The 26,474-nt window shown below is 35.7% G+C and overlaps 4 protein-coding genes across 7 annotated transcripts in view; 1 reads left to right on the top strand and 3 right to left on the bottom strand.

Moving 5' to 3' along the window:
• stag2b (STAG2 cohesin complex component b) overlaps window positions 1–1,678 on the bottom strand; it is a 29,308-nt gene extending 27,630 nt beyond the window's left edge. For both annotated transcript variants that reach the window (XM_079892389.1, XM_079892388.1), the window contains exon 1: window positions 1,493–1,678. The gene's annotated coding sequence lies outside the window, so the exon portion shown is untranslated. The remainder of the gene's footprint in view (window positions 1–1,492) is intronic.
• A 1,324-nt stretch (window positions 1,679–3,002) lies between these two features.
• On the bottom strand, window positions 3,003–9,199 carry xiap (X-linked inhibitor of apoptosis). 2 transcript variants are annotated; one of them, XM_079892730.1, is made up of 7 exons: window positions 8,843–9,199; window positions 5,807–6,597; window positions 5,388–5,487; window positions 4,480–4,558; window positions 3,942–3,978; window positions 3,666–3,851; window positions 3,003–3,380 (listed from the first exon to the last, which is right to left on the bottom strand). In XM_079892730.1, the coding sequence occupies exons 2-7, from the start codon at window positions 6,576–6,578 to the stop codon at window positions 3,190–3,192; spliced, it is 1,365 nt and encodes a 454-aa protein (XP_079748856.1). In that variant the 5' UTR covers window positions 6,579–6,597; window positions 8,843–9,199; the 3' UTR covers window positions 3,003–3,189. The 2 variants fall into 2 exon arrangements, with proteins under 2 accessions (XP_079748856.1, XP_079748857.1); XM_079892731.1 differs by having other exon boundaries at window positions 3,666–3,848; window positions 8,843–9,016.
• A 12,010-nt stretch (window positions 9,200–21,209) lies between these two features.
• On the bottom strand, window positions 21,210–23,998 carry psmd10 (proteasome 26S subunit, non-ATPase 10). The gene is made up of 5 exons (XM_079893386.1): window positions 23,820–23,998; window positions 23,598–23,696; window positions 23,220–23,366; window positions 21,951–22,117; window positions 21,210–21,848 (listed from the first exon to the last, which is right to left on the bottom strand). The coding sequence occupies exons 1-5, from the start codon at window positions 23,931–23,933 to the stop codon at window positions 21,695–21,697; spliced, it is 681 nt and encodes a 226-aa protein (XP_079749512.1). The 5' UTR covers window positions 23,934–23,998; the 3' UTR covers window positions 21,210–21,694.
• A 687-nt stretch (window positions 23,999–24,685) lies between these two features.
• nxt2 (nuclear transport factor 2-like export factor 2) lies at window positions 24,686–26,228 on the top strand. Of its 2 annotated transcripts, XM_079892561.1 has the most exons (5): window positions 24,686–24,766; window positions 24,934–25,028; window positions 25,593–25,679; window positions 25,776–25,920; window positions 26,041–26,228. In XM_079892561.1, the coding sequence occupies exons 2-5, from the start codon at window positions 25,008–25,010 to the stop codon at window positions 26,223–26,225; spliced, it is 438 nt and encodes a 145-aa protein (XP_079748687.1). In that variant the 5' UTR covers window positions 24,686–24,766; window positions 24,934–25,007; the 3' UTR covers window positions 26,226–26,228. The 2 variants fall into 2 exon arrangements, with proteins under 2 accessions (XP_079748687.1, XP_079748686.1); XM_079892560.1 differs by lacking the exon at window positions 24,686–24,766 and having other exon boundaries at window positions 24,852–25,028.
• Window positions 26,229–26,474: the final 246 nt, after the last annotated feature.

Below are 26,474 nucleotides of genomic sequence, written 5' to 3'. Positions count from 1 at the left end.
TCGACAATGCGTTCGAAGGAAAAGTGGCGCCAAACGACGTTCCCATCCACAGCCATTGTGCTCATACAGACACGGATGACAGTGACAGCTTAGCCCAAAACTAATACTGCACCGTTATTTCATCCCATGCTTTCCGGTTCCTGTTCGCTACCAATATGTGGACGAATCAGCTGTGTAAATATCTCAAATACATAACTGTAAAGTTGGGCTCAATGTAGTACAAAAATTGAGTCTAGATATGTCCCCGCCTTTCTTTTTCAGCATATACCGAGCATATAGCTCATCTAAAACTGGTTTTCACACAGGACACCAAGCCAATTTAACAAAACATCCTTAAAATCAAACATAGGAATGTATATAGCAAAAAACCGCACAGATCCTGCACGCAAACAACAATGCATATGTTTTTGTCAGTTTTCCTATTCATCTTAACGCATGTTGCATAAAGTGTTTTAGTATTAGCCATTTTACCAAGTGACAGATGAATTTGCGCCAAAATACCGTAAAGTTTGATTGGACACACGGCCTCTGACGTCAACAACAAAAGATATGGGAAGTGTCTTTCCCCTTTTTGAAAGTTGATCGGCAAATTTATTTTGTTGTCGTACATAAGCGCTATTAGCTTATTTTATTTTCTGACCTAGCACCCTATCAAAACAGAAGACAGACCAGTTTTGGGTCACGACCCACTGGCTTACAGAAGTCAGAAATAATGTGATCTACTAATGTATGGAGCTAGTATGTGAAGTTGAGTGCTGACTGCTGAGATCAGGCGGACGCTCGCAAACTCCTCCTCAACGTACTTCTTACCACGATATTACTTCATTACTCGCAGAGTCTTACGCACAACGCCACTATTTTCAACGTTAAATGACGAGCTTGTAAGCGCAAATGTAGACTACCGTCGCGAAATCGAACAATAATTTCACGGAACGACTAAAAACACGATCAGAAGGGGGGAAATCTCCATCTTGAAGTCGATCCAGCACAGCTGTTTTCGGGATTCTCCATTTTGGCTCCGCTCGTTTCCAGTCATTATGCACGCGCATCTACCACATGCGTACATAAAACGCGTAAAAATGGACAGCGAGTGTGTTTAATATTGACAACGTGATGAAATTAGCATACTAGCTGCGACATCAGCTTTTTTCATATCGGAAAGAGGGGGGAAAACATCGCGTCCTCGTCCTCCATCTTGCCTCTCAATTTGTGTTCCTGACTGTGCAGGGTAAGGTTAGCCCGCTAGCTAACTGTTTACCAATGAAAGGCCACACTATACGTAAAATACATTCATTCGTGAAGCCAAGTACGCTTGTTTAAATTCCCAAGGAGCCGTGCGAGGTGGTTTTTATTAATTAAATACGGCGACGGAAGCACGGCGGCTCGTTTCGGATCCTGTCCCTCGCTTATCAGGCTAGCGCGGCTAACACATCATCCAAATAACCCTAAAGCCACTAATTTCTATAAATCTCTCCGCCATTTTACCACTTACCCGATCCTCAGGGTCGATTCCGGGTTGTTTATAAGGACTTCTTGAAGAGCTAGATGGACTCCAGTGGCTTTAAAGTGCGCGTTCGCGGCTATTTCATGGATGTAGTTTGAAAGTGGCGGTCAGAGGCGGTTTTGGACACGCTCTTACCCCGCTTGCTCCGTTCGGTTTGTTGTTCCGATCACTCAGAGAGAAACTGCTGGTGTAGAGCTGCCACCTGGTGCTCAGTGGAGAGATTGCAGTGAGCTCGAGGCCCTTTAGTGGTCGAGGCCCTTAGGTGCAAATGCTCAGTACACGCTAGTATCAGAAATTAAAGGGATAGTTCATCCAAAAATGAAAGTTCTGTCATTTACTCACCCTCATGTTATTTTAAACCTGTATAAATTTCTTTATTCTGTTGAACACAAACATATTTTAAAGAATATTTGACTGCACCCATTGACCTCCATAGTATTTTTTTTCCTACTATGGAAGTCAGTGGGTGCCGTCAACTGTCTAGTGGTTACCAACATTCCTCAAAATATCTTATTTTGTGTTCAACAGAAGAAAGAAATTCATACAGGTTTGGAACAACTTGAGGGTGAGTAATGACCATTTTCATTTTTGGGTGAACTACCCCCTTTAACCTTTTTATTGTTATGGGACAATATTTACCAACTAGAATTGATTTTCATAGGAATTTTAAAATGACACTTTGTCCTATTCATATATATCTGTAGATTTGTCAAAAACATAATTATAAAAATAAAATTAACATCAATTTAAAAAAGTATTATAGTGCACATGCTATCATAGCACAAATACATTTACATTAATGTTTTCTAACCATTTAAAAAACCTAATCTTACAGCTATAGACCACTACAGTTTGCAGAAGCACTTACTAAACCTATAGGATAGCAACATAATTAAATGTATAAAATGAATTATATTCATTGTCAAGCAGGATGAAAAGATGATCCCTATGGAAATTACATTTTGATATCTAATCAAGTAAATTGTGTTCTACTGCTGTGAGCATAACAGCTTTTAGCCTCACATTTCCAGTTTATCCATTTTAAAAGTGACAGATGAAACAGAAAAAAAAAAGTTCTGTTGTGAATTTCACTTTATTATCATTGGCAAGAATAATAAAAGAATTATGATTACAGAAAGGTATCGGAAGAAAAACAAGTTTGGACTGGTAAAGTTTAATCAACCTTGAACATGATTAAAATTCTTAAGCAATCATTATTTGATAATAAATAAAAGAGCAAAGATAAGGTACATTTTTTCTTATTACATGATTATGCCAAATGAATAAACAGAATGAAAATGTTGATTAAAAAGTAGTCTACATAAAGGCACTATGGTGTTTAATATCAATCTGAGTTTGAGTATTTGAGGGAAGCAGCTATATGGGGGTATGAAGAGATGTATAATAAAGATGTCTTTCCCTGCAATATATTACATGTTAAATTATGTAGTGTGTCCCTGCCTAGATCAAAAGCAAACATAAAATGTACAGCGTGTTCTTTTCATGTCTTAATGAAAAAATAAAACAATATCATTTTATCAGAGTTTAGTACATCTACAGATATATACACACACACACAGCTTGAATCAAATTTGACACATCTATGTGCAATTTTAGGAATGATTATATTCTGCCACTTTCAATACACATCCCTGTTTCAATTGGAGTGCTGGTTTCTTTGTCTTTTAGGCATTGTAGGTCTTTATCTTCTGCGTGATGGTGGCACAGCAGATGGGACACTTGTCCAGGGATTCTGAACATTGTTGACAAGTGACCAGGTGTCCACAGGGAATAAAGACTGTGCTAATGTCACTGTCCATGCAGACTTTACAGAGTTTCTCCCACTGGAGTTTCTCTAGTTTCATCATGGGGTCCTCTGCAGAAATGATGTAAGAAACAAACACAATGTTAAAACAACAGTAATAGAGTGGAGGAATAAAATAAATCAATAATAACAACAACAATTAATGGTTCTCTGCTTATTTTATTATATGATTTTCAAAAGTTGTCAATCTGCACAGTTTGGCATGTTATTTTTAAGACTATGATTAAACAATTTTCTGATTCAACAGTTGCATCGTATTTGCAGGTTAAAGACTTATGCAAGAACGTGAAGCATATGTATATATAGAGTCCCTTGCATACAAAACAAAGCACTTGCCGACTTTCTTAGGCACGACACTGGCGCTCTCCTGTGCACGGATGTCTTGAATAAGAGCCTCCACTGAAGCATAGCCCTCATTGTTCTGACGTAACTTCTGGAGAATGGTGCTCTGCACTTTGATGGGGTCAAAACCCATATCTACAGCCTTTTGTGCAATCTCTGACTGCAGGACTTTCTGTGCTGCTGCAGACAAAGTGCAAATCAAATAAACATCTGGTGAAGACAGTGCTTATTCATTGGATTTGTACATAAATTGAGCTTAAAAACCCTTACCTTGCTCATGACTTGAAAAGCCATTCTGACTTGGCCTCTGTAAGTCCAAATAATAAATATGTAAGACTACATGGTTACACTTTATTTGGTAACACTTTATCTTACACTGTTCTTGTTACTAAGTACATGTAGTTAATTAATATTACTCAGTTCTTAAATGTATAATTATACAGTAACAATGACACCTTATAATAAAGTGTAACCCTTTATTTTACAGTTTGTGTACTTACAGTGTAGTTACCCAAGGAAGCACTTATAATATTAGGTAACTACATGGGTTAAGGGTAGGTTTAGGGATAAATGCAGGGTTAGTGCCTAGTTATAACCCAGTTATTGTAATTGATATAATGAGTACATAGTATACTATGTACACGTGGAACAGGACTGTAAAATAAAGTGCTACCGACTACATATACAGTGCATACTATTTACAGCAGAATCAAATGGTATTTTCAAAGAACGTTCATTAGAAATTCTATCAATTCAACACATTCAACTGAAGGACAAGTGGTCGTGTAAAAGATAGGAAATTACTCACTGAATGGACTCCATTCGGATGTCTCAGTTGTATATTGCTGACATATTCTCCTCCTTTCTCTGCCAGAAGGAAACTGCAGCTGGGGGTCGATTATAACAATTTTACATTTAGAAAACATATTCTTCAATGTTTACCTCACATGATCTTTATCTAAAATATGCAGATAAATATTATATATTTTTTCAAATGTGTTTTTAGATTTAAATATCAGAGGAGATGGTAACATTTACAATAAGGTCATATTAGTTAAAGCATTAATGCATTAACGGAACATTAACAAAGATCAATAAATAAATGTAACAAATGTATTGCTCGTTATTAATGTTGGTTAATAAAAATACAACTGTTCATTGTTAGCTCATGTTAACCAATGTAGTTAACTAATGTTAAAAAATGGAACCTAATTGTAAAACATTCAGACAATATTTTTTTGTCATAATAGTAGACAGGTTTTGCTTGATATTAAATACACTTATGCCATAGCATCATATAATGCACACTAAAAGTTCAAACAATTTAATAACACTGTTAAAACATAATCTTTAGCTAATCTCAAAAAAATATCCATTTTCATACTGTACATTATAATGTTGTGACACCTAAATTCGCATTTAAATGATTGAATTCAAATTTTAATGGTTTTCCAAAAATCAATTAAATATATTTACTTACTATAAAAAAAAGTATAGAATTATTATATTTATTCAGCCATAGGACAATTTTCAGCCAGATTTTTAATATAGGTGCATTCCTACTTTTCTGGTTGCTCTTGACTTGGAGCTTGACAGAACCAGTTACTAACTACTTTAATTTTGTGCAAAAGAGCAGCCTGGACATTAAGTTAAATACCTCTTTTTGCATTTTTGCAAACATACCTCAAAGTCTCAATATATGAAAAAGTAATTCACCCTGGATAGTGCTTGGCATGCTCCTCCCAAGGGTCTTCCTCGGGCATCCAGTCCTTCACTCCTCCTCCACATCTAAAGCAGATCACACGGTCTTGTACTCCTATATGACAAAACACCAGGACAGTTTGTTCATTGTGTTCAAACAGAGTGCTGCAGGGATGACCAAAATGTGCAAACTTTTGTTGGTCACAGAGATTATTTTCTGCAATAATCCAAAAGCCAATAGGAAAAACCTAAAGGATATTTGTCAAGGGAGCCAGGGTGACGCTATTGAGTTGGCCTACAAAAATACATCATCACAGCAGCACTCTATTCTCCAAGCATATCAAACAATGCTCATTTTTCTAAAGACTAAGAGATTTAATTAATAAATGAACTGAATATGCATTTTTACACGGAGAAACATAAGAGTAAGTTACCTGTGCTGTAGAAACCAGCTCTGGCCAGCCTCTCAGGATCTATGGGGTGTTGTCTGCCATTGAAGCTATCAAGACGCCCCTCAAAAGTCTCCACGGAGGCTATACGGCCATTCAGCCTGGGTCTAGGGGTTGTCAGTGGCACATTGCCTGCATCATGGCCCAAGATGAAGAAGCAGTTTGGGTAGTGCTTTTCATGTTCATCCCAGGCATCGTCACCTTGCTCCCATCCTGCCAGAATCCCCCCACAACTGAAGCACTGCACATTGTCACTTGTCCCACAGTAATACATCCCAGCTCCCGCCAGATCATCGGGCTGAACTGGGGCATCTGCAGGCCAGTCACTGAAAGTATTCAGCCGAGCTTCCTCACTCTTCATGTGTGGCACAATGGGATAAATGGTCTGATCCACCACCCCTCCCGTGCGGAGGAGGAACTCTCTGGCTTCGGCCACTTCGTCGTAAGCAGGGCTGTGGACGAGGTTGGAGGTTCTCAAGCCGTGAGCACAGCTAAGGAACTGGCAGCCGGGAGATGCTTGCTGATGTCTCTTCAATGGGGCATCCCCTGTGTTCCAGTCCTCCACCGTCGCATGGCAGCTAAAACAGCGCACCTTGTCCGCCTCGCCTGTGAAATAAAAGCCTGCACGGGCCAGTCGCTCCGCTGAAATTTCTTTAGAATGAGGGAAGTGCTGGAAGGACTTCAGACGGTCACCAATGGAGGACCATCCAACTTCACCATCAGCTTCATAGTCGCCATCTTGACTTGAGTGTGCCATAGTAGCAGTAACAAAAAGTCTGTCAAAATAAAAAATAAATAAATATATACACTTCAACAGTTTGGAATAATAGAGTTGTTTAATGTTTTTGAAAGAAGTTTCTTATGCTCAGCAAGGCTTTTATTAAAAAAATATATAGTAAAACCACTAAAATTGTAAATGTTACATGAACTTAAATGAATAGAAATTTGAATAGAATATTTGATGAATAGAAAGTTCAATTAACAGCATTTATTTGAAATGGGTTTTTTTAACATTATAATTGCTTAAATTAATCAATGCGTTTTTTTTTTTAATAAAAGTTTTTTTTTTTGGCAACTTTTGAATTGTAGTGTAGTATGGTTAGCACAAAATATTAAGCAGCGCAACTGTTTTTCAACATTGAAAATAATACGTTTCTTGAGCACCAAATCAATGATTTCTGAAGGATCATGAGACACTGAAGACTGGAGTAATCGTAATAAATAAATAACTTACATATTTAATCAAATAATTGGAGCCTTGGTGAGACTTCGTCCAAAAACATATAAAAAAAAAAGTTTAATTATTCCAAACCGGTATTGTGTAAGTATATCATGAGCAGAAGCAGGTACAGAAGAAAAAACAACGGTAAACAATGCTAAACTATGCTAAATAAATGCGTGTTTGCTCAGGTCAGTAAGGCAAGTTTGAGCAATAAGCGTTTCAGGAACACTTATTTGTTGCCAAAGAGGTCATGTGTCATTTCCATGACAACTGTGCGATATCAAATTGAGTCACTGGGACAGTGTGAACATGATGGGCTAAGCAGAACATTCCATAGCTTTTATGAAACCGCCTGCGTGTTGCATCTACCGGTACATTCTTTGTGCATGATTCATATCCACTAGTAGTTCACTGACAGATCCTGAACGGATGTCTATAGCTGCAGCTGATCTATACGATTGGAGTAAGTTACTAGGAATGCAAAAAGTAAGCTAAAGTAGTTTTTTTTAAATAACTCAAAAACATAACCACAGGGAGTTATTCAGAGTTGCTGTCACTTTAAGAGACTGAGGCGTTGTCAGTCACATGTGCACCGCGCCTCTAGCATGTGTAGGGCTTCAAATATTACACTTCTCACTTCTTCCTCAAGCCACGCAACACTGACATGGACTTAACGTGCTCATCATCATTACATCATATAGTTGTACATTATGATTCAAACATCTTGTGTAACTTTTTTTTTTTAAACAAGGGGAATGGCTGTGCCGGTATCTAATCATCTCGTGGTATGTGTATGACAATTACCAACATTATCACACCTCTCTATGCATCATAACATACCACTCCTAGAGTCAAAAGACGTCCTACCCAAAAATTCTAAGAAACTTGCAGAAATGTTTTTTCTGCTAATGCCATTTAGCTGTGCTTTTGAACTGCAAGAAAATTACACTTAAAAAAACACACATTGAAATAACATCTGTATATCTAATGTAAAAGATAAGAAGTTATGCATTGTAATACAATGTAGCCTAGTATAACAATATATTATAAATGCCAATGCAATCTCCATAATGTAATTATAGAGAAGAGTCTTCACACAGCTCAACCTCTCCAGCTAAATTCACACAAAGAGGAATTTTATAATTAGACATTTATAATGTATAACATAACTCACACACCTGTGAGTGACCGTATTAGACATATAATGTATAACATATACATACGTGTGTGTGTGTGTATGTAACTATGTATGTATATATATATATATATATATATATATATATATATATATATATATATATATATATATATATATATATGGTCACTCGTACCATTCCAAAAACCAGCTAGACCACCATTAACTGGTCTGACCAGATGGTAGCTGGTCCAGGATAGTCTACCAACTAGCACCAGCTAATGACCAGCTACAAACTGTTCCCAACAACCGTCTTGAACCTTAACACAATCACCCTATAAAACAAGACTCAATAAAATCAAAGATATGCATGCGTTGTGTTGTGTACCGCATGGCGCACCATAAGGCAGTTTTACACGGTTTCGGTTTGACAGTTCACGATTTTCAGTGACTTTTGCCTTTCACTTTTCTCCTTTTGCGATCAACAGCAGCAGCCCGATCAAGGCAGACAAAACATTCAAAGATGGACGGATCAGAGAGAGAGAGAGAGCACAGTGGGACTTTGACCTTAAAATGACAATCAGGCTGTTAAGATTAAGTACAACGTACTAGCGTTAGCATTAGCTAACATTCTGCTGTGCCATAAACGTTGACGTCTGCTTACCTTCGGTCGGGAAACACGTTAGTCAGGGGACATCAACTTCAGTACTTCAAAAACTGCAAGCTGCACTCCGTTCTGCCTTTGGACGAAGCAGGTAGATAAATATTAGGATACGCAGAGGGTGGAATATGTCAGTGGTAACAACCATAGACTGTAACACACAGAGACCTGGCTCGTGAATATTAATTCAGTAATATGACGTTCGTATAGCTGATTGGCTGTAAAAGGAGCGAAGCTTGACGTCTAATGATCAGGTTAAATATTCATGAGCTAGACGTCATGAAAGTAGGCGGTGGCAAAGGTCGGAATTTTGAGGTGACCTTTTTTGATTTCGTTCTCTGTCTGCACCAACTTCCAGGTACTTTTTGCATTGTGTTACGAGAAAACCAACCACAACGTTTTTCACTTTACAATTACACCCAAATATACCCTAATATATACATGATGATGACAGATTGTTTCCGCCACGGAATTGTAAAAATCTGAATTGTAAGATTAAAATTCGCAATTAGTTTTTTTTTTTTTTTTTTCATGTTTATTAGCAATTGAGCTGGTCGACAATGAGTGTGGTGTTGTAAATAATGTCCGTACATTATATATTATGCAGGCCTACTTTATGCATGACACACGTAGGCTATTCATTAAAATCAGAAATGTACAGGCTATGAACATAGACATGACAAAAATGTAGGTTGGTAGGCTATATGAGACCACATTTTTTGTCATGTCTTTCACATTTTAGTTTTGTGGAATCCGTTCTGTTTCAGTTATGTAACTGGAAATTTGCACTTAGCGACCTATACATTTCCACATTCAAAAACTGTATTATTATCTTGATTATTTGCATATATTTACCAGTGCAACCTGAAAGGCTATTGTTAGAAAACCAAGAGATATGACTACTCTAATAATCTTCACTCTCTGCTGCCCTTCATGTATAAGAGAAGAACTCCACAAATAGACAGTGTAAAGGGTCTTTAAAATTAAATTCTATAAAGTAATAAAACCTATTTTGTACCTGTACTGATAACCATTTTACAGGTGGTAAAAGAGACACACGATGAATTAGAGTTAATCACAAGTAGCTTTTTCACAAGCTGATGTAAATTAATATAGGTGCCCAGACTCAACTACAATACATCACCATGGTAACACAGGACACTAAAATAATGCAATAAACATGATTTAAACAACATAAGATATAACATAAAACCTTAATGTACATAATTACAACAATTATTTAAACAAAATACCATCAAATGGAAAATGTCACGCAGGTGGGGATATCAGATTTTAACACTTTTTTTACCAATAAAATTATATATATATATATATATATATATATACAGTGAGGAAAATAAGTATTTGAACACCCTGTTATTTTGCAAGTTCTCCCACTTGGAAATCATGGAGGGGTCTGAAATTGTCATCGTAGGTGCATGTCCACTGTGAGAGACATAATCTAAAAAAAAAAAAATCCAGAAATCACAATATATGATTTTTTAACTATTTATTTGTATGATACAGCTGCAAATAAGTATTTGAACACCTGTCTATCAGCTAGAATTCTGACAATCAAAGACCTGTTAGTCTGCCTTTAAAATGTCCACCTCCACTCCATTTATTATCCTAAATTAGATGCACCTGCTTGAGGTCGTTAGCTGCATAAAGACACCTGTCCACCCCATACAATCAGTAAGAATCCAACTACTAACATGGCCAAGACCAAAGAGCTGTCCAAAGACACTAGAGACAAAATTGTACACCTCCACAAGGCTGGAAAGGGCTACGGGGAAATTGCCAAGCAGCTTGGTGAAAAAAGGTCCACTGTTGGATCAATCATTAGAAAATGAAAGAAGCTAAACATGACTGTCAACCTCCCTCAGACTGGGGCTCCATGCAAGATCTCACCTTGTGGGGTCTCAATGATCCTAAGAAAGGTGAGAAATCAGCCCAGAACTACACGGGAGGAGCTGGTCAATGACCTGAAAAGAGCTGGGACCACCGTTTCCAAGGTTACTGTTGGTAATACACTAAGACGTAATGGTTTGAAATCATGCATGGCACGGAAGGTTCCCCTGCTTAAACCAGCACATGTCAAGGCCCGTCTTAAGTTTGCCAATGACCATTTGGATGATCCAGAGGAGTCATGGGAGAAAGTCATGTGGTCAGATGAGACCAAAATATAACTTTTTGGTCATAATTCCACTAAACGTGTTTGGAGGAAGAAGAATGATGAGTACCATCCCAAGAACACCATCCCTACTGTGAAGCATGGGGGTGGTAGCATCATGCTTTGGGGGTGTTTTTCTGCACATGGGACAGGGCGACTGCACTGTATTAAGGAGAGGATGACCGGGGCCATGTATTGCGAGATTTTGGGGAACAACCTCCTTCCCTCAGTTAGAGAATTGAAGATGGGTCGAGGCTGGGTCTTCCAACATGACAATGACCCGAAGCACACAGCCAGGATAACCAAGGAGTGGCTCTGTAAGAAGCATATCAAGGTTCTGGCGTGGCCTAGCCAGTCTCCAGACCTAAACCCAATAGAGAATCTTTGGAGGGAGCTCAAACTCCGTGTTTCTCAGCGACAGCCCAGAAACCTGACTGATCTAGAGAAGATCTGTGTGGAGGAGTGGGCCAAAATCCCTCCTGCAGTGTGTGCAAACCTGGTGAAAAACTACAGAAAACGTTTGAACTCTGTAATTGCAAACAAAGGCTACTGTACCAAATATTAACATTGGTTTTCTCAGGTGTTCAAATACTTATTTGCAGCTGTATCATACAAATAAATAGTTAAAAAATCATACATTGTGATTTCTGGATTTTTTTTTTTAGATGATGTCTCTCACAGTGGACATGCACCTACGATGACAATTTCAGACCCCTCCATGATTTCTAAGTGGGAGAACTTGCAAAATAACAGGGTGTTCAAATACTTATTTTCCTCACTGTATATACAGTGCCCTCCACAATTAATGGCACCCCTGGTAAATATGATCAAAACTGGCTGTAAAAAATAAATCTGCATCGTTTATCCTTTTGATCTTTCATTCAAAAAATTTGCAAAATTCTAACCTTTCATTTAAGTAAAAGAATTGAATGTGGGGGGGAAATCACATTATGAAATAAATGTTTTTCTCCAAAACACGTTGGCCATAATTATTGGCACCCTTTTATTAAATACTTTTTGCAATCTCCTTTTGACAAGATACCAGCTCTGAGTCTTCTCTTATAATGCCTGATGAGTTTGGAGAACACCTGACAAGAGATCAGAGACCATTCCTCCATACAGAATCTCTCCAGATCCTTCAGATTCCCAGCTCCATGTTGGTGCTTCTTCTCTTCAGTTCAGCCCACTCATCAGGTCAGGGGACTGGGACGGTCATGGCAGAAGCTTAATTTTGTGCTCCGGCACAAATATTTGTGTTGATTTTGATGTTTGTTTTGGACCGTTGTCCTGATGGAAGATCCAACCACGGCCCATTATAAGATTTCTAGCAGAAGGCATCAGGTTTTGATTTTTTATCTGTTGATATTTGATAGAATCCACGATGCCATGTATCTGAACAAGAAGTCCAGGACCTCCAGCAGAAAAATATGCCCACAACATTAAAGATCCAACGGTATATTAAATTGTACACATGGGGTACTTTTTATCCTTGTGTTCACCAAACCCATCTAGTGTGTTTGCTGCCAAAAAGCTCTTTTTTTAGTCTCATCTGACCACAGAACCCTGTGCCGTTTGAAGTTCCAGTCGTGTCTGACAACTGAATATGCTGGAGTTTGTTTTTGGAGGAGCGAGGAGGATTTTTCTTGAAACCCTCCCAAACAACATGTGGGGATGTAGGTTTTTTTTTAGTTTTTTTTTTTGGCTTTCTGACCCCAAGACTCAACTAATCTCTGCAATTCTCCATCCTTGAAGAGTCTTTGGCCACTCAAACTTTCATCCTCACCGTGCATTAAGACAGTATAGACACACGTCCTCTTCCTGGCAGATTCGTAACATCTTTAGTTGATTGGAACTTCTTAATTATTGCCCTGATGGTCAAAATGGGGATTTTCAATTCTTTAGCTATTGTCTTACAGCCACTTTCTATTTTGTGATGCTCAACAATCTTTTGCTGCACATCAGAACTATATTCTTTGGTTTTACTCATTGTGATGGATGATTAAGGGAATCTGGCCTTTGTGTTTCCTCATATTTAAACTCCTGTGAAACGAGAAGTCATAGCTGGACAGTTTCATGTTCCTAGTCACCCTGGTGTACTAAAAAAGATAAATATTAATGAGAATATACTTCAGAGATATTTTACTCGTAAAAAATTCTAGGGGTGCCAATAATTGTGGCCAACGTGTTTTGGAGAAAAACATTTATTTCATAATGTGATTTACCCCCACTTTCAATTCTTTTACTTCAATGAAAGGTTAGATTTTTGCACATTTTTTGAATGAAAGATCAAAAGGATAAACTATGCAGATTTATTTTTTACAGCCAGTTTTGATCATATTTACCAGGGGTGCCATTAATTGTGGAGGGCACTGTATATATATATATATATATATATATATATATATATATATATAGTTTACAGTGTATTATCTGCTATTTAACATAGGACCATGGAACATATAGAAATGACCCCATAATAATGTATATAATCCAAATGGCCATCCCCTAAAATATAGGAAGAGCAGTGGATTGATAGAGATCTTTTAATACTGATATATTGCAATAGGGAATTATGCCAAACAGAAGGTTCATGTCTGTGGAAGTTATCTTTACCACTACCCTATTTACCCAGTTAAGCTTTCGCTGACAAGTTGGTGGTTGGAACTAAGACTGCACGACATGCATTCATAAAAATCCATGTGTGGTCAGCAGTTCCTTTTAGTAATGTAATGTTTGACAGCAGCCTGCTGACGTAAGAGGAAGTCTGTCTGAATACATATCTGTAACACTATATTGAAGTCCAATGAAGATGAAGACGAAAAGTCAGTATTTATTAAATAAAACAAGCACTGAGTAACAGGCAAACAGCACGAGACAGTGTGCTATGCACAAACAATACCGGACGCTGAACTGAATGACTATAATAGGGGAATGCGGGGCACAACCTAACGGGTTAAATGTAACACAGACCTTTTACATAGTTAGTTAGGGTCAAGCAGGTTGTGTTTCCGCTCTTTTTCTCTCGCTGCCAGAAGACGGTCTCCTGTGGATTTGTGGAAAGTTTTGATAAGATTTCGTGAAGATACTGGACAAAGAGTGTTTTGACACCATGCAAGTAAACTTTGGTTTCTGAGTTGGGTGTGTACGTCACCAAATCTAACTTTATATTACCTTAATCACTATCTTGTTGGCTAATACATAGCACCATTTTGAAACATGTCAGCAACTCCTAGCAAATGTTAGCTAGGCTTAAGGTATAGCCCTTTCAAAGCATTGTTCTTTATGGAACCTTATTAAAAGGGTTCTATTTATTACCAAAAACGATTCTGCTATTGTTACAAGCCAAAGAACCCTAATTTGGTATTGTGTAGAACCTTTTTTTTTCTTAAAGGTGCAGTATGTAATATAGACAGCTAGTGGTTGAAATGGGTACTGCAGTCCAAATTCAAAATATTGGGAGAGTGTTGTTCCTCCGCCCCCGCCCCCGCCCCCGCCCCCGGCCCTGGTGTCTGGACAGGAAACGGAGCGGGAAACCAGAGTTACTGGGAACCAAAGACATCCTGGAATCAGCCTGTTGAGAAGCTTTAGCTAATGTTCCAGGCCTAAACTCGCTTGGACTCTGATTATTTGCTGCTTTTTTGGACTGAAATGGAGAAATTTAGTTCAGAACCAAAGGTCAAATGCAGGATCATAGCATTATTTTATTATAGATTCACTGATATGTTTTCTCCCCATTACAACTGTTATGTTTAGGTTGATCAGAGTGTTTGTGGATTCAATGTAGACTTCATTCTTTCTTGAACTATAGCCTACTATATGCTGGTCAGCACAAAAAGACTGTAATCTGAACAGTCTTATAAAAAAAATGTAAATTAAAAAATCTTTGGAAGATATCACTGAACATTATTTAACCATAGCAAAAGTAAATTTCTCACTGAAGTTGATTTTTCATCTTTGTTTTTGTGTTAATTTAAAATTTGACAAATCTGATATTATTTTAATCTTATATCTGTTATTTAACCAGCAGAAGACACTAGCAGGGTTTAAATTAGTTGCAGGTGGGCACAACCCTATTAAAACTATGCTATTCTATTCTATACTTAAAAGTATAGAATAGACTTTAAAATCTAATGAGAAACCATGAGAAATAGATGAATAGACTGAAAGTCAATGTTCAGAAATGATTAATTATTATTGTTTTGAACTATGCTGTATAGCTGTGTTTTGCTGTGTTTTTTGTTGTCAGACTCAAATATTTGTTTATTATTAAAAAATCCCTTTATTTTATATGAAAAAGTTAATAATTGTATTTTACTGATAAAATATTTTAGTTGGTCTTGTATATATTTTTGATTAGATCAGATAACATTTTAATCTGTCATATGGTCATGTTACAATGTGCCCCTCACATGTTACACCATGCCCTATCTATGGGGCATGTTGCCACATTTTACACTCTTAACCCGAATTAGTTGACTTTACTCGCAAATCGCGTGGAAACCCGTTGCCCTATACCACTTTAGTTTTTACACAAGCTGAAACTAAACATGTTGAGTGGTATTAACATTCATATCAATCATATGGAAAGACCCATACAATAAGAGATTATACAGATGAAATGGGGTGCTGATGACTTATAATCTTTATAGATGACTACATCAATATGCAGTCATAGTCACTGGATTACTCTTGGCTTTTTTGCTATAACAATTGTGCCTTTTAAACTCACAGGTAAAGCAGCCAGAGAAAAACTAATGTTCAATTGTCAAGGGCAAGAGCCCAACTAAAGCCAACACTTATCACCATTATGGTGACTACAAATTAAACAATAATTCATCAACATCTAAACCTCTGTTAATTCTCAATACCGTCTGCTTCTCAATACTCAATAGACAGATTTTTGATTTGGCCCCTCCCCTTCCTTATGAAACTAAACATACCAAGTTATCTCTGCTAAACCTGATTAGTGCAATGAATCTTTCAGTTAAATAGTACAAACAACTAATGTTGTTTAGTAATGATAGCAGGTTTTTACTAAACATAAAATAATAAGTAATGATCACTCGTAAGTTTAATTAAAAACAAAATCTGGGTTTACAGTGTACTTCGATTCTTTCAGGGTAAATCAAGAAAAAAGTATACACTGTATTAAAAAAACAAAACCCCATAATTGTACTAGACATTCCCTGAGCCCCATTGGATTTGCACAAACTAAGAAAGTCAAAAAAAATATGGTTCTTTAAAGGTTCTTTACACAAAGTAACAATTCTATTTAGAACTGTATCCTGAAGAACCATATTCTGAAATGATTTGTGTCAAAGTTTAGGGTTCTTTGTTCCCGCCTTTTTGTTTTTCAAATCTGTAACTGTCAAAGTCTCCTCATTACTTGTTTTCTGGAGCTCATGTAGCTATACAACTACACAAACCCTCAACAGGTAAATGATTTCTTTCTTAAAATGTCTATACATTTTAACTTTAAAAATTGTAACTGGTTTCCTATCAGTCATGTCTTTTTCTCTTTTTAGTTTAACAGAACATGTAAGTGTGAGCAGCTCTTGTAAAGGAGATAATGAATTTAAGATCCATATTTTTTAATTATTACTTTATGCCTAAACACCCAGAAAACATGACTTTATATCACCTTTTCCTTTTAACACCATTTTTGCTCATTTTGGCCTTCATAAATATAATTGTTTTTACATAATCAATTGGAAGAGACAAACTTTAACTCTTAACTCAATTGTGTATTTCAGATGCAGTCCCGTATCATAACCTCATCATCTGCAGAGAGAAATTGTCACTCAAAATGAAGGATGTAAAGACATCATATATATAGAGCATTGTAAAGATATTTCACTGGAACTTCATTACATCTGTATCATGTTTTTGCTACAATTTGCCATGTCAATAAAAAGTAAAAGTACCTAATTGACACAACATTCTTTTTTAATATGTAAAACCCAAACAGAGGCAACAAAATATTATAAGACCAGGCAGATAGAGGCCTAAAAATATGCATAAATAATATATAAAAATAATGTTAATAATACTAATATGAATAATATGAAGATACTAATATTAATGAAAATAAACTATTATTAAAAAGGTTATTTATAACACCATTAAACTATTTTTTTACACAGCGTAGTTGTAGCACAGTGTTACAACGATAATGAAATGAAAACAGGGAGCCACACAACTTTTCAGGTTTGAGTATTTATTTTGCCACATTTAACTTTGTTGGACTTTCACAATGTTGGAATTTAAATGTCAAAGTATGATTTTTTTTCACATTTGTTAACTTTGCATTGATCACTTGTTTTTTATTAAAAAGCCTGTTTTTCATGCAATAAACCCTTTAAAATGTGATTTTGAACTCGTTTTTATTTTTATTACTGTTATTATTAATAATAATATATTTGCATGCAGCTGCCACACACAAATATAATTCAATAGCAATCACAATGTTTGATGATTTTATTTATTTATTTATTGCAAAACTGTTCAGCCCTTTCATATATCTCTATCCATCTATGGATGTATGGATATTTATCTGTACAGATGTACAAACAATATCAAACTATACAGATAAAATAGTACTGAATTATGTGTGTTACAACTAACCCCTCTGTCTGTTACAATTAACCCCGCATATGGGGTAAGTTGTAACATTTGCACTTCTGTCACTTTCAGTGCATCTGTATGAAAATGGTAGGCCCAACAAAAAAAATGTAAGTGTTCATTTGTAGCAGAGATGTGTATGTTGCTTGTGAAAAAAAAAAAGAGATGAATCTAACTTATTCTGGTTTTGGCTCAATTATTTAAAAAAATAATTGTGTTTTGTGCCCTGCACTTGGCGAATGAACTCAATGACAACAGGTGACAACTAATTAATCAATAACCATGGTAACAAATGATGAACTGAACTGAAGAGAAACAAACTAAAAGTCAATGAAAATTAAACTTAAGGTAAAGATCCATCAGTGGACAAGTAGGGATTTTGTAGAGACAACACTCCCCATCAAACAGGTCATCCTCCAGGAGTTTAACAGAATATATATAAGAATTTGTCATGAACTTGTACACTCAATGTCAAGAAGGGTCAGAGCAGTATATAGTTATGGAGTATATGCACTACAATATTACACGTTTAATTTAATCAAGGGTGTACGCATTTTAACGCATTTGTATGGAAGAAATGTGATTGAAACTGACATTCTTGAATTCCTTACTATTGCTTATCAGTGAAACTAGTGAGAGTCACATATGGGACATACAGTAATTCAGATGGAATGTAAAGATTGAACGGTTGAATTGTTAAGCAGTTCTTGTATTTGTTGGTATGAGGATATGTTCCCAGGGTCATCTGTGGTTTCAGCAAAAAAACAGCAACATTTTAGGTTTTATGGGACTGAGCTTAAATTTACAGGACAGAATTATGTATTCCATTCAATTTTATAATGTTAATATTCCATAAAGTAATAAAACCTATTTTGAACTAACAATCAATGAACCGCTGGATTTGTATTTACTAGCACTAGTGCAAAAAATGCCCGTGCAAAATCAGTTTTTGTGTGTGTTTTTAGTAATTGTTGGTTTGGTGTGTTTGAGTGCTCATTGTTACAATTACACAGCAAAAGTTCAGTGACATTTTTTTTTTGTGCATGGTAGAAAGCACACAGTGAACTCTGAGAAAACGCTGCGCTTGAGTAAACAGTTTGTGTATAGGCCACTACAAATGATGCCCGTGAAAGAGACTGTAAACGCATTGAATAGGATATGTTTAGTTGGTGAATAGCATAGGCTACTATTACACAGTAGCGATAACGTTAAGCGCACCAGAATGAAATATAATATTCAGAAGTAAACAGCATAGCTGACTTACAGATTCAGTTAACATCCACAAATGAATAAGCGTGTCGATTCAGGGAGCAGTGCAAAATGCCCGTGCAAAATCAGTTTTTGTGTGTGTTTTTAGTAATTGTTGGTTTCTTGGTAAAGAAAACACATTTTTACTCAAATTAATCAAAATGGATTTATCACGTTTTGGATCCAAACTATAATATTCAGAAGTAAACAGTGTAGCTGACAGATTGTCAGAATGTTTATTTTTAAACCACAACCTTCTTGGGGCTTCTTTGACCGATACAACTCTCTAGTGTCAGAATGTTTATTTTTAAACCACAACCTTATAAAAATGATATATTTAACGATATCTTTATCATTTCTCATCCAAACAACGTCAAACTTGGCACTGCACTTACTCGTGACCGTAGCGAGACACCTGTCAAGTTTGAAATCAACAAATGATGCCCGTGAAAGAGACTGTGAACGCATTGAATAGGATATGTTTAGTTGGTGAATAGCATAGGCTACTATTACACAGTAGCAATAACATTAAGCGCACCAGAATGAAATATAATATTCAGAAACAGCATAGCTGACATATAGATTCAGTTAACATCCAACATCCACAAATGAATAAGCGTGTTGATTCAGGGAGCAGTGCAAAGTGCCCGTGCAAAATCAGTTTTTGTGTGTGTTTTTAGTAATTGTTGGTTTCTTGGTAAAGAAAACACATTTTTACTCCAATTAATCAAAATGGATTTATCACGTTTTGGAACCAAACTATAATATTCAGAAGTAAACAGTGTAGCTGACAGATTGTCAGAATGTTTATTTTTAAACCACAACCTTCTTGGGGCTTCTTTGACCGATACAACTCTCTAGTGTCAGAATGTTTATTTTTAAACCACAACCTTATAAAAATGATATATTTAACGATATCTTTAGCATTTCTCATCCAAACAACGTCAAACTTGGCACTGCACTTACTCGTGACCGTAGCGAGACACCTGTCAAGTTTGAAATCCATCGGACTAACGGTTCGAGAGATATGTGGTTAACAGACACACAGACAGACAGACAGACAGACAGACACACACACACACACACACAGACAGACAGACGTTTCTGTAATTTATAGAGAGATTAACAAAGATTAATAAATACTGTCACAAATGTAGGCTATTACTCATTGTTAGTTCATGTTAGTTCATACATTAACAAACGAGACCTTATCGTAAAGTGTTACCGTTTTATCCCTGTTATTTTGAACGTTCAGCATAGCCATAATGTTAGTGTAATTTTTCAGAATTCCTACAAGCTGTAACAGAATGTTTGTGGGAGCGGGCGGTAATGGTCAGAAATCCAGCGGGAGCAGGACTACAGAAACAATTCCCATGCAGGGCTCAGGACAGCCAGAAACCTTGAAGTTAGGATTGACGATCAGTTCAACTTCACAGAGCACATTGCTAGAACTGCCTGGTCCAGCAGGTCTGCCTTATTCAACATTATAGGAAGATCAAGCCATTACTAGCATGCTACACAACCCAAGCCCAAGCTCTTGCTCCATCCAGACAAGACTGTAATGCTCTCTTGTCAGGCCTTCCATCATGTACTGTCAAACCTCTGATCCAGAATACAGCAGCGAGTGTTCTTGAAGGAGCCGAGGAGGGAACCTCACATAAACTTGCACTGGTTGCCACTCGCATCAAATATAAAGCACTGATGTTTGCCTACAGGACAACCACTGGCTCTGAACCCCATACCTAAACTTACTACTTCATATTTATGTGTCCTCCAGAGATGTACTCATTTATGCCGAGAGCAGTATATGGCACTATTTGCATTCAGTAAAATCAGAAATGAATACATGTAGGTGGGTAACATGAGACCACATTTTTGTCATGCCATTCATCCACATTTCAGTTTTATGTTATCAGTTGTTTCAGTTATGCAACCGGAAAATCTCAGCAACCTATACACTTTCACACTCAGTAAGATTTTGAAATGTTTTTCAAATAAGTCACTTATGCTGAACCAAGGCTGCATTTATTTAAAAAAAAAAAAAAAACAGTAAAAATTGTAATATTGTGAAAAATGATTGCAATTTAAAATGTTTTCTGTGAAACAGAATATTTTGTAATGTTATAAATGTCTTACCTGTCTTACTTTTGATTCATTTCATTTATCCTTGCTGAATAAAAGTATTATTTTCTTTAAAAAAAAAAAAAAAATCTTACTGACCACAAACTTTTGAATGGTAGTGTACGTCCATTCAAGTCAAGATGGTAAGTAGTAACATAAGTAGTCAGTAGTAAGTTATGGTAGTAAGTCAAGATGAACATGTCTATGTAATCATTTGTGTCCTTTTAATACAACACTCAGATATGACTGCACCAATCTCCTGTATTCAATTACAATTTATTTCCCATATAAAAAATAAGCATCAAGATGGAAGAATACACTATGGTCTCGTGACCTTCGCACACGGACACAAAACTAGAAATGACATTTTAAGTGACAAATCAATGACAAAATCAGCTTTAGGTTTAACAGAAATAAAGCATTCATGGCTGAACTAGATAAATAATAATCAGAATGTTATGTGTAAGCCTGAAACTCATGTACCCGATAAAAAGCATGAAAAATAACTGACATATCAAGTCATGAGCTTTTTAACTATCATAAAGAGAATGCTGATCATAATGTCGTTCTTCAGCAGACATCTTTAAAAGCATTTTTTCTACTGTTTCTTTTAAATACCCTTACAAGTATTCATCATACTTGAACAGCAGCTTAATCAAAAGCTGCGTTGCTCCGTTTCCACTCAGGATCCTTCAGCCCTCTACTACCCGTTTCAACATAGATCCCAAGCCACCTTTAGCCACTTGTAGAGGCGTCATCTTTTCCTTGTTCTCAATGTAGATGCTGGCACCATGTTCCACAAGGAGTTTTGCAGCCTCTGCTCGGTCCTCATCACATGCAAGATGACTGGCAAAAACAATAAAAATATTTCATGCAGAAGAGGTCTGAGAGGTATCTATACATAATACAATAGAGGAAAAATAACACTAGTGGTTCTGCACTACTTACAGTGGCGTGTTTCCTTCTGAGTCTTGAATGTTAGTAGAAGCGCTCTCTTTCAAAAGAAGCTGAATGAGTCGGTAGTTGCCCTTAGCAGATGCTCTGTGCAGAGGTGTGGATTGCAGTTTATCTGTTGCATTAGGATCTGCACCGTTTTCCAGCAAAATCTGGGCTATCTGTTAAAAAGTACAAGATAATAGTATTATTAATATAAAACGTTTCACATTTTTCAGAAAGATTTTATGCAATTATCTAATATAACTTTGAAAAAAAAAAAAATGAGTTGGCAATATATTAATATGAAACAAACATAATATAATATTAGTATAAAAAAATGTTTCACAATTTTCAGAAAAATGTTATGTAGTAATTTAATATAACTCTTTCATTAAAAAAAAGAGCTGGCAATATATTCATATAAAAATGAATATAAGAAAATATTAATATAAAACTAACAATTTTCAGAAAAATTGTATGTAATAATTTGATTTAAAAAAAGATGGCAATATATTAATTAAAAAATATATAATTTTAATAGAAAATGTTTAAAAAAAATTCAGAGAAAAATGTATGCAATAATTTAATATTACTTTGATAAAGAGTTGGAAATATATTAATATGAATACAAGATAATATTAATATAAAACATTTAACAATTTTCAGAAAGATTTTATGTAATAACTTTGATTAAAAAGAGCTAGCAAAATATATATACAAAATACAAGATAATATTAAAATGTTAAAAGTTTAACTAATTCCAGAAAGATTGAGGTAATAATTTAATATAACTTTGATTTAAAAAAAAAAAAAAAAAAAGCGCTGGCAATATATTAATATAAAACGAATATAAGATAATGCAATTTAAATGTAATAATTTAATATAACTGACTGATTAAAAAAAAATTGACCAGGCAATATTAATATAAAACCCGAATAAGATAAAAATTAATCTAAAAAATGTTTCACAATTTTAAGAAAAAGTAATCATTTTATATAACTTAATTTAATATAATGCATGAGGATGCATCTATGCATATATGTATGATACCAGTGCCAAAGACAAATTTCTGCTCTGTGACAAAGTTCAACTAAGTTCAACTAAAGCTAACACTTAAGCTAAACTCTTTGATAAAAAAGCTGGCAATATATTCATAGAAATATATAAAATAATTATTAGATCAAATTAATAATAGAAAAAGTTCCACAATTTCTAGAAAGATCTTATGTAATAATTGAACCCTCTGATGAAGATAAAGAGCTGACAAACGTAAAATCTACCTCATATCTATCTTTAGATGCAGCGTAGTGTAGTGGCGTACAACCATTCTGGTTCACAGAGTTCAGCTGAGCTCCTCTGGATATTAAAGATCTGACAATTTCTTCTCTCCCAGCAGATGCTGCTATATGAAGAGGAGTCCAACATGCCTGGAATGACATAGCATGGTAAAGAACTCCACCAAGAGGATATGCAGTGAATGACAAAGTATCTTCTACCATCAAGACATTTGACTACATAATATTGATGTCATGCATTAACTGCACTTATAAATGAATTGGAGAGCAGTAATAATAAGGGGTGGGGAGGTTTAAAAGCAATAACATTCACTGACGCAGTATAAGGCTTCTGGAATGTCCCATGAAACAATGCTGACTCACATCATCTTCGATATTCACTTCAACACCAAGATCCAGCAGAAACTGCACGATATCCGCATGTCCAGCTGAACAAGCCCAGTGCAGAGCAGTCCTGCAGTCCTGTATGGAGCAGCAACATAGCATATCACTTAATCATCTTAGACTCAATGGAAAAACTTCAATATAGCATCATGCTAACTTAACCACTGTGCAACAGCACCAACACTTTCTCACTTAAGTTACCTGGTCTGTTTTCGTCGCTAGTGAGCTGTCAGACAAGACGCATTTTTTAAGTTCTTCAAACTTTCCAGTGTACGCTAAATTACAGATTTCTACATTTGATACGCTTCCCTCCATCTCAGACTTTGGGGAGCACCATAGGGGGAGCACCAATGTGACAAATTCAATTCTACTTACTGGCCCCGCCCAAAACATACAAGCTGCAATGTCATTGGATAAAACAACTTACTTAGGTGCCGCAGAATGGTGCCTGATTAAAACAAATATACAAACTCTAACAAAAGTTCCTAAAATGAAATAAAGCCGAGTTACTCATTTTGTAGTTTGTAGGTTACATAATAGCTGTATGATTTTCTTTAGCCAATATAGCCACATTTTTTATATTTATGGACTTTGCAGAATTGCAGATTACTTTTTTTTTTTTTAAATATATATGTTTTTTTTTTTAAAGGATATATGTTGTTGATTATCCTGAAACTACTGTACATTTGTTTAGGCTTTGTGTTTTGCATTTTGGTGTGATGATTATGAGAAATCTATGAAATCATCTAGGCTTACTGTTGTAGGAAAATTTACTATTTATGCGTATCTTAAGAAGTATGTAAAGTAAACCTTTTTATTAATTAACATAATTACAATTTATTAATTTACTTATGCATAAATATAATTTTACTAATAGAGTCCAGCCCAATTGCCATGTTGAGGAAATCTATAGTAGTGAAATGAATAGTAAAAAAATAATCATATTCTTCCTTTATGCATTTTCATCCTTTATGTATAAATATTTTTATATTTGTGTAATTTGTATTCCCCGTGGAGTTTCCTATCGATTGGAACTATGGTGGGAACTTAGAATGACGGTGTGGTTTTCCAGCGGAACAATAATCGTGAACACAAACACATTTGAGCACATTTTTTTTCTCCGATGTTGGATTTGGTTTTCGAAAAAAGTAAGAAAACATAATTCTGATATTTTGCCCACAATATAAGTTACCTTTCGACGTGGGCATAAACTACTTTATTTTCTTACATACCGTAATTGTACACTGTGTTGCTTTGTTTTCATCTGGCTCGTACATGCATTTTTAATCGCATTAGCCATTTTATGTTTTATCAGTAACTTAGTTTGGATTTCAAACACTTAAAACGACTGAACATCGCAAAGATCGGTTGAGTGTACGTTTAGTAACCATGGCTGCTGCGGCAACGGTGGTAAGTTCATTCATATCAACATTCATTAGTTAAAGGGATAGTTCACCCACAAATTAAAATTCTGTCATTATTTACTCACCATCAAGTTGTTCCAAACATGTATGAATGTCTTTCTTCTGCTGAACATAAAAAATATATATTTTGAAGAATGTTGTGAGGCCCCATTGACTTATAACTTAGTATGGGGCCACCCTCAACTGTTTGGTTACAAACATTTTTCAAAATATCTTCTTTTATGTTCCACATAACAAAGGTTTGTAACAACCTGAGGGTGAGTAAATTACCACACACACACACACACACACACACACACACACACACACACACACACATATATATATATATATATATATAACATATATATATATATGTGTGTGTGTGTGTGTGGTAATTTACTCAAGTGTGTGTGTGTGTGTGGTAATTTACTGAAGGGATGGTTCATTAAAAGAATATATATATATATATATATATATATTCTTTTAATGAACCATCCCTTCAATCAGAAATCCAATACGTTTATAACTTATAACTTTATACTCATCTATTCTGTTCGATATTGATCAGGATTTCAGGGCTCAAGTTGATCAGTCATGCAGATACTCGGAGGAATTCGTCAACATCTATTATGACTGTATGGATAAGAAAAGAAGGGTATGCTCAAGTTTAACTTCACTTCATGTATGCTGATTTATTATGTTTATTAGCTGTGCACTTGAAGCATTCTTCATAATGAATGATTGCTTTCAGACTCTGATGAGGCTGTATCTGGACAAAGCAACGCTGGTGTGGAACGGCAATGCTGTCTCTGGACAAGATGCTCTCGGCGAGTTCTTCGAGTCTCTTCCCTCCAGCGAGTTTACAGTGCACACTCTCGACTGCCAGCCTGTGCATGGTATGCAAACTAAGACTACAGTTGTTATACTTTTTCATATTTTGAGTTAATAAAATCTACACGTGTGAATTAAATGTTTATAATTATTCAATCTAATACTATTTAATATTTTCTTAACAGAACAAGCAACTCAGGGCCAAACTACTTTGTTGGTGGTTACAGCTGGTTCAGTGAAGTTTGAAGGAAACAAACAGAGATACTTCAACCAGAATTTCCTACTAACTGCCCAAGCCTCTCCAAACAGTGACCAGCCAGTATGGAAGATTGCAAGCGATTGTTTTCGCTTTCAAGACTGGGCAAACTGAATTGCAGTGTCAAATTATTATTTTATGTATAGCTTTTGTTTTCTTTCTTTTTTTGTAAACTCGTTGCAATTGAAGTATGTACTGTAAATAAAAAGACAGTTGAAGTGTTTGTAAAATGGAATACCACACAGTGAGTAGAAAACGATTTTACTTGTCCCCAGTGTGTATTACATACAGAGACTCACAATAAAAAGAATAAATAAGCATCATAGAACATTCTACAAGCAAATTTACAATTTCTCAATGCAA

This window comes from Squalius cephalus (assembly GCF_949319135.1).
Source record: "Squalius cephalus genome assembly, chromosome: 14".
NCBI classification, from domain to species: domain Eukaryota; kingdom Metazoa; phylum Chordata; class Actinopteri; order Cypriniformes; family Leuciscidae; genus Squalius; species Squalius cephalus.
This window is presented reverse-complemented; position numbering and strand designations above follow the sequence as displayed.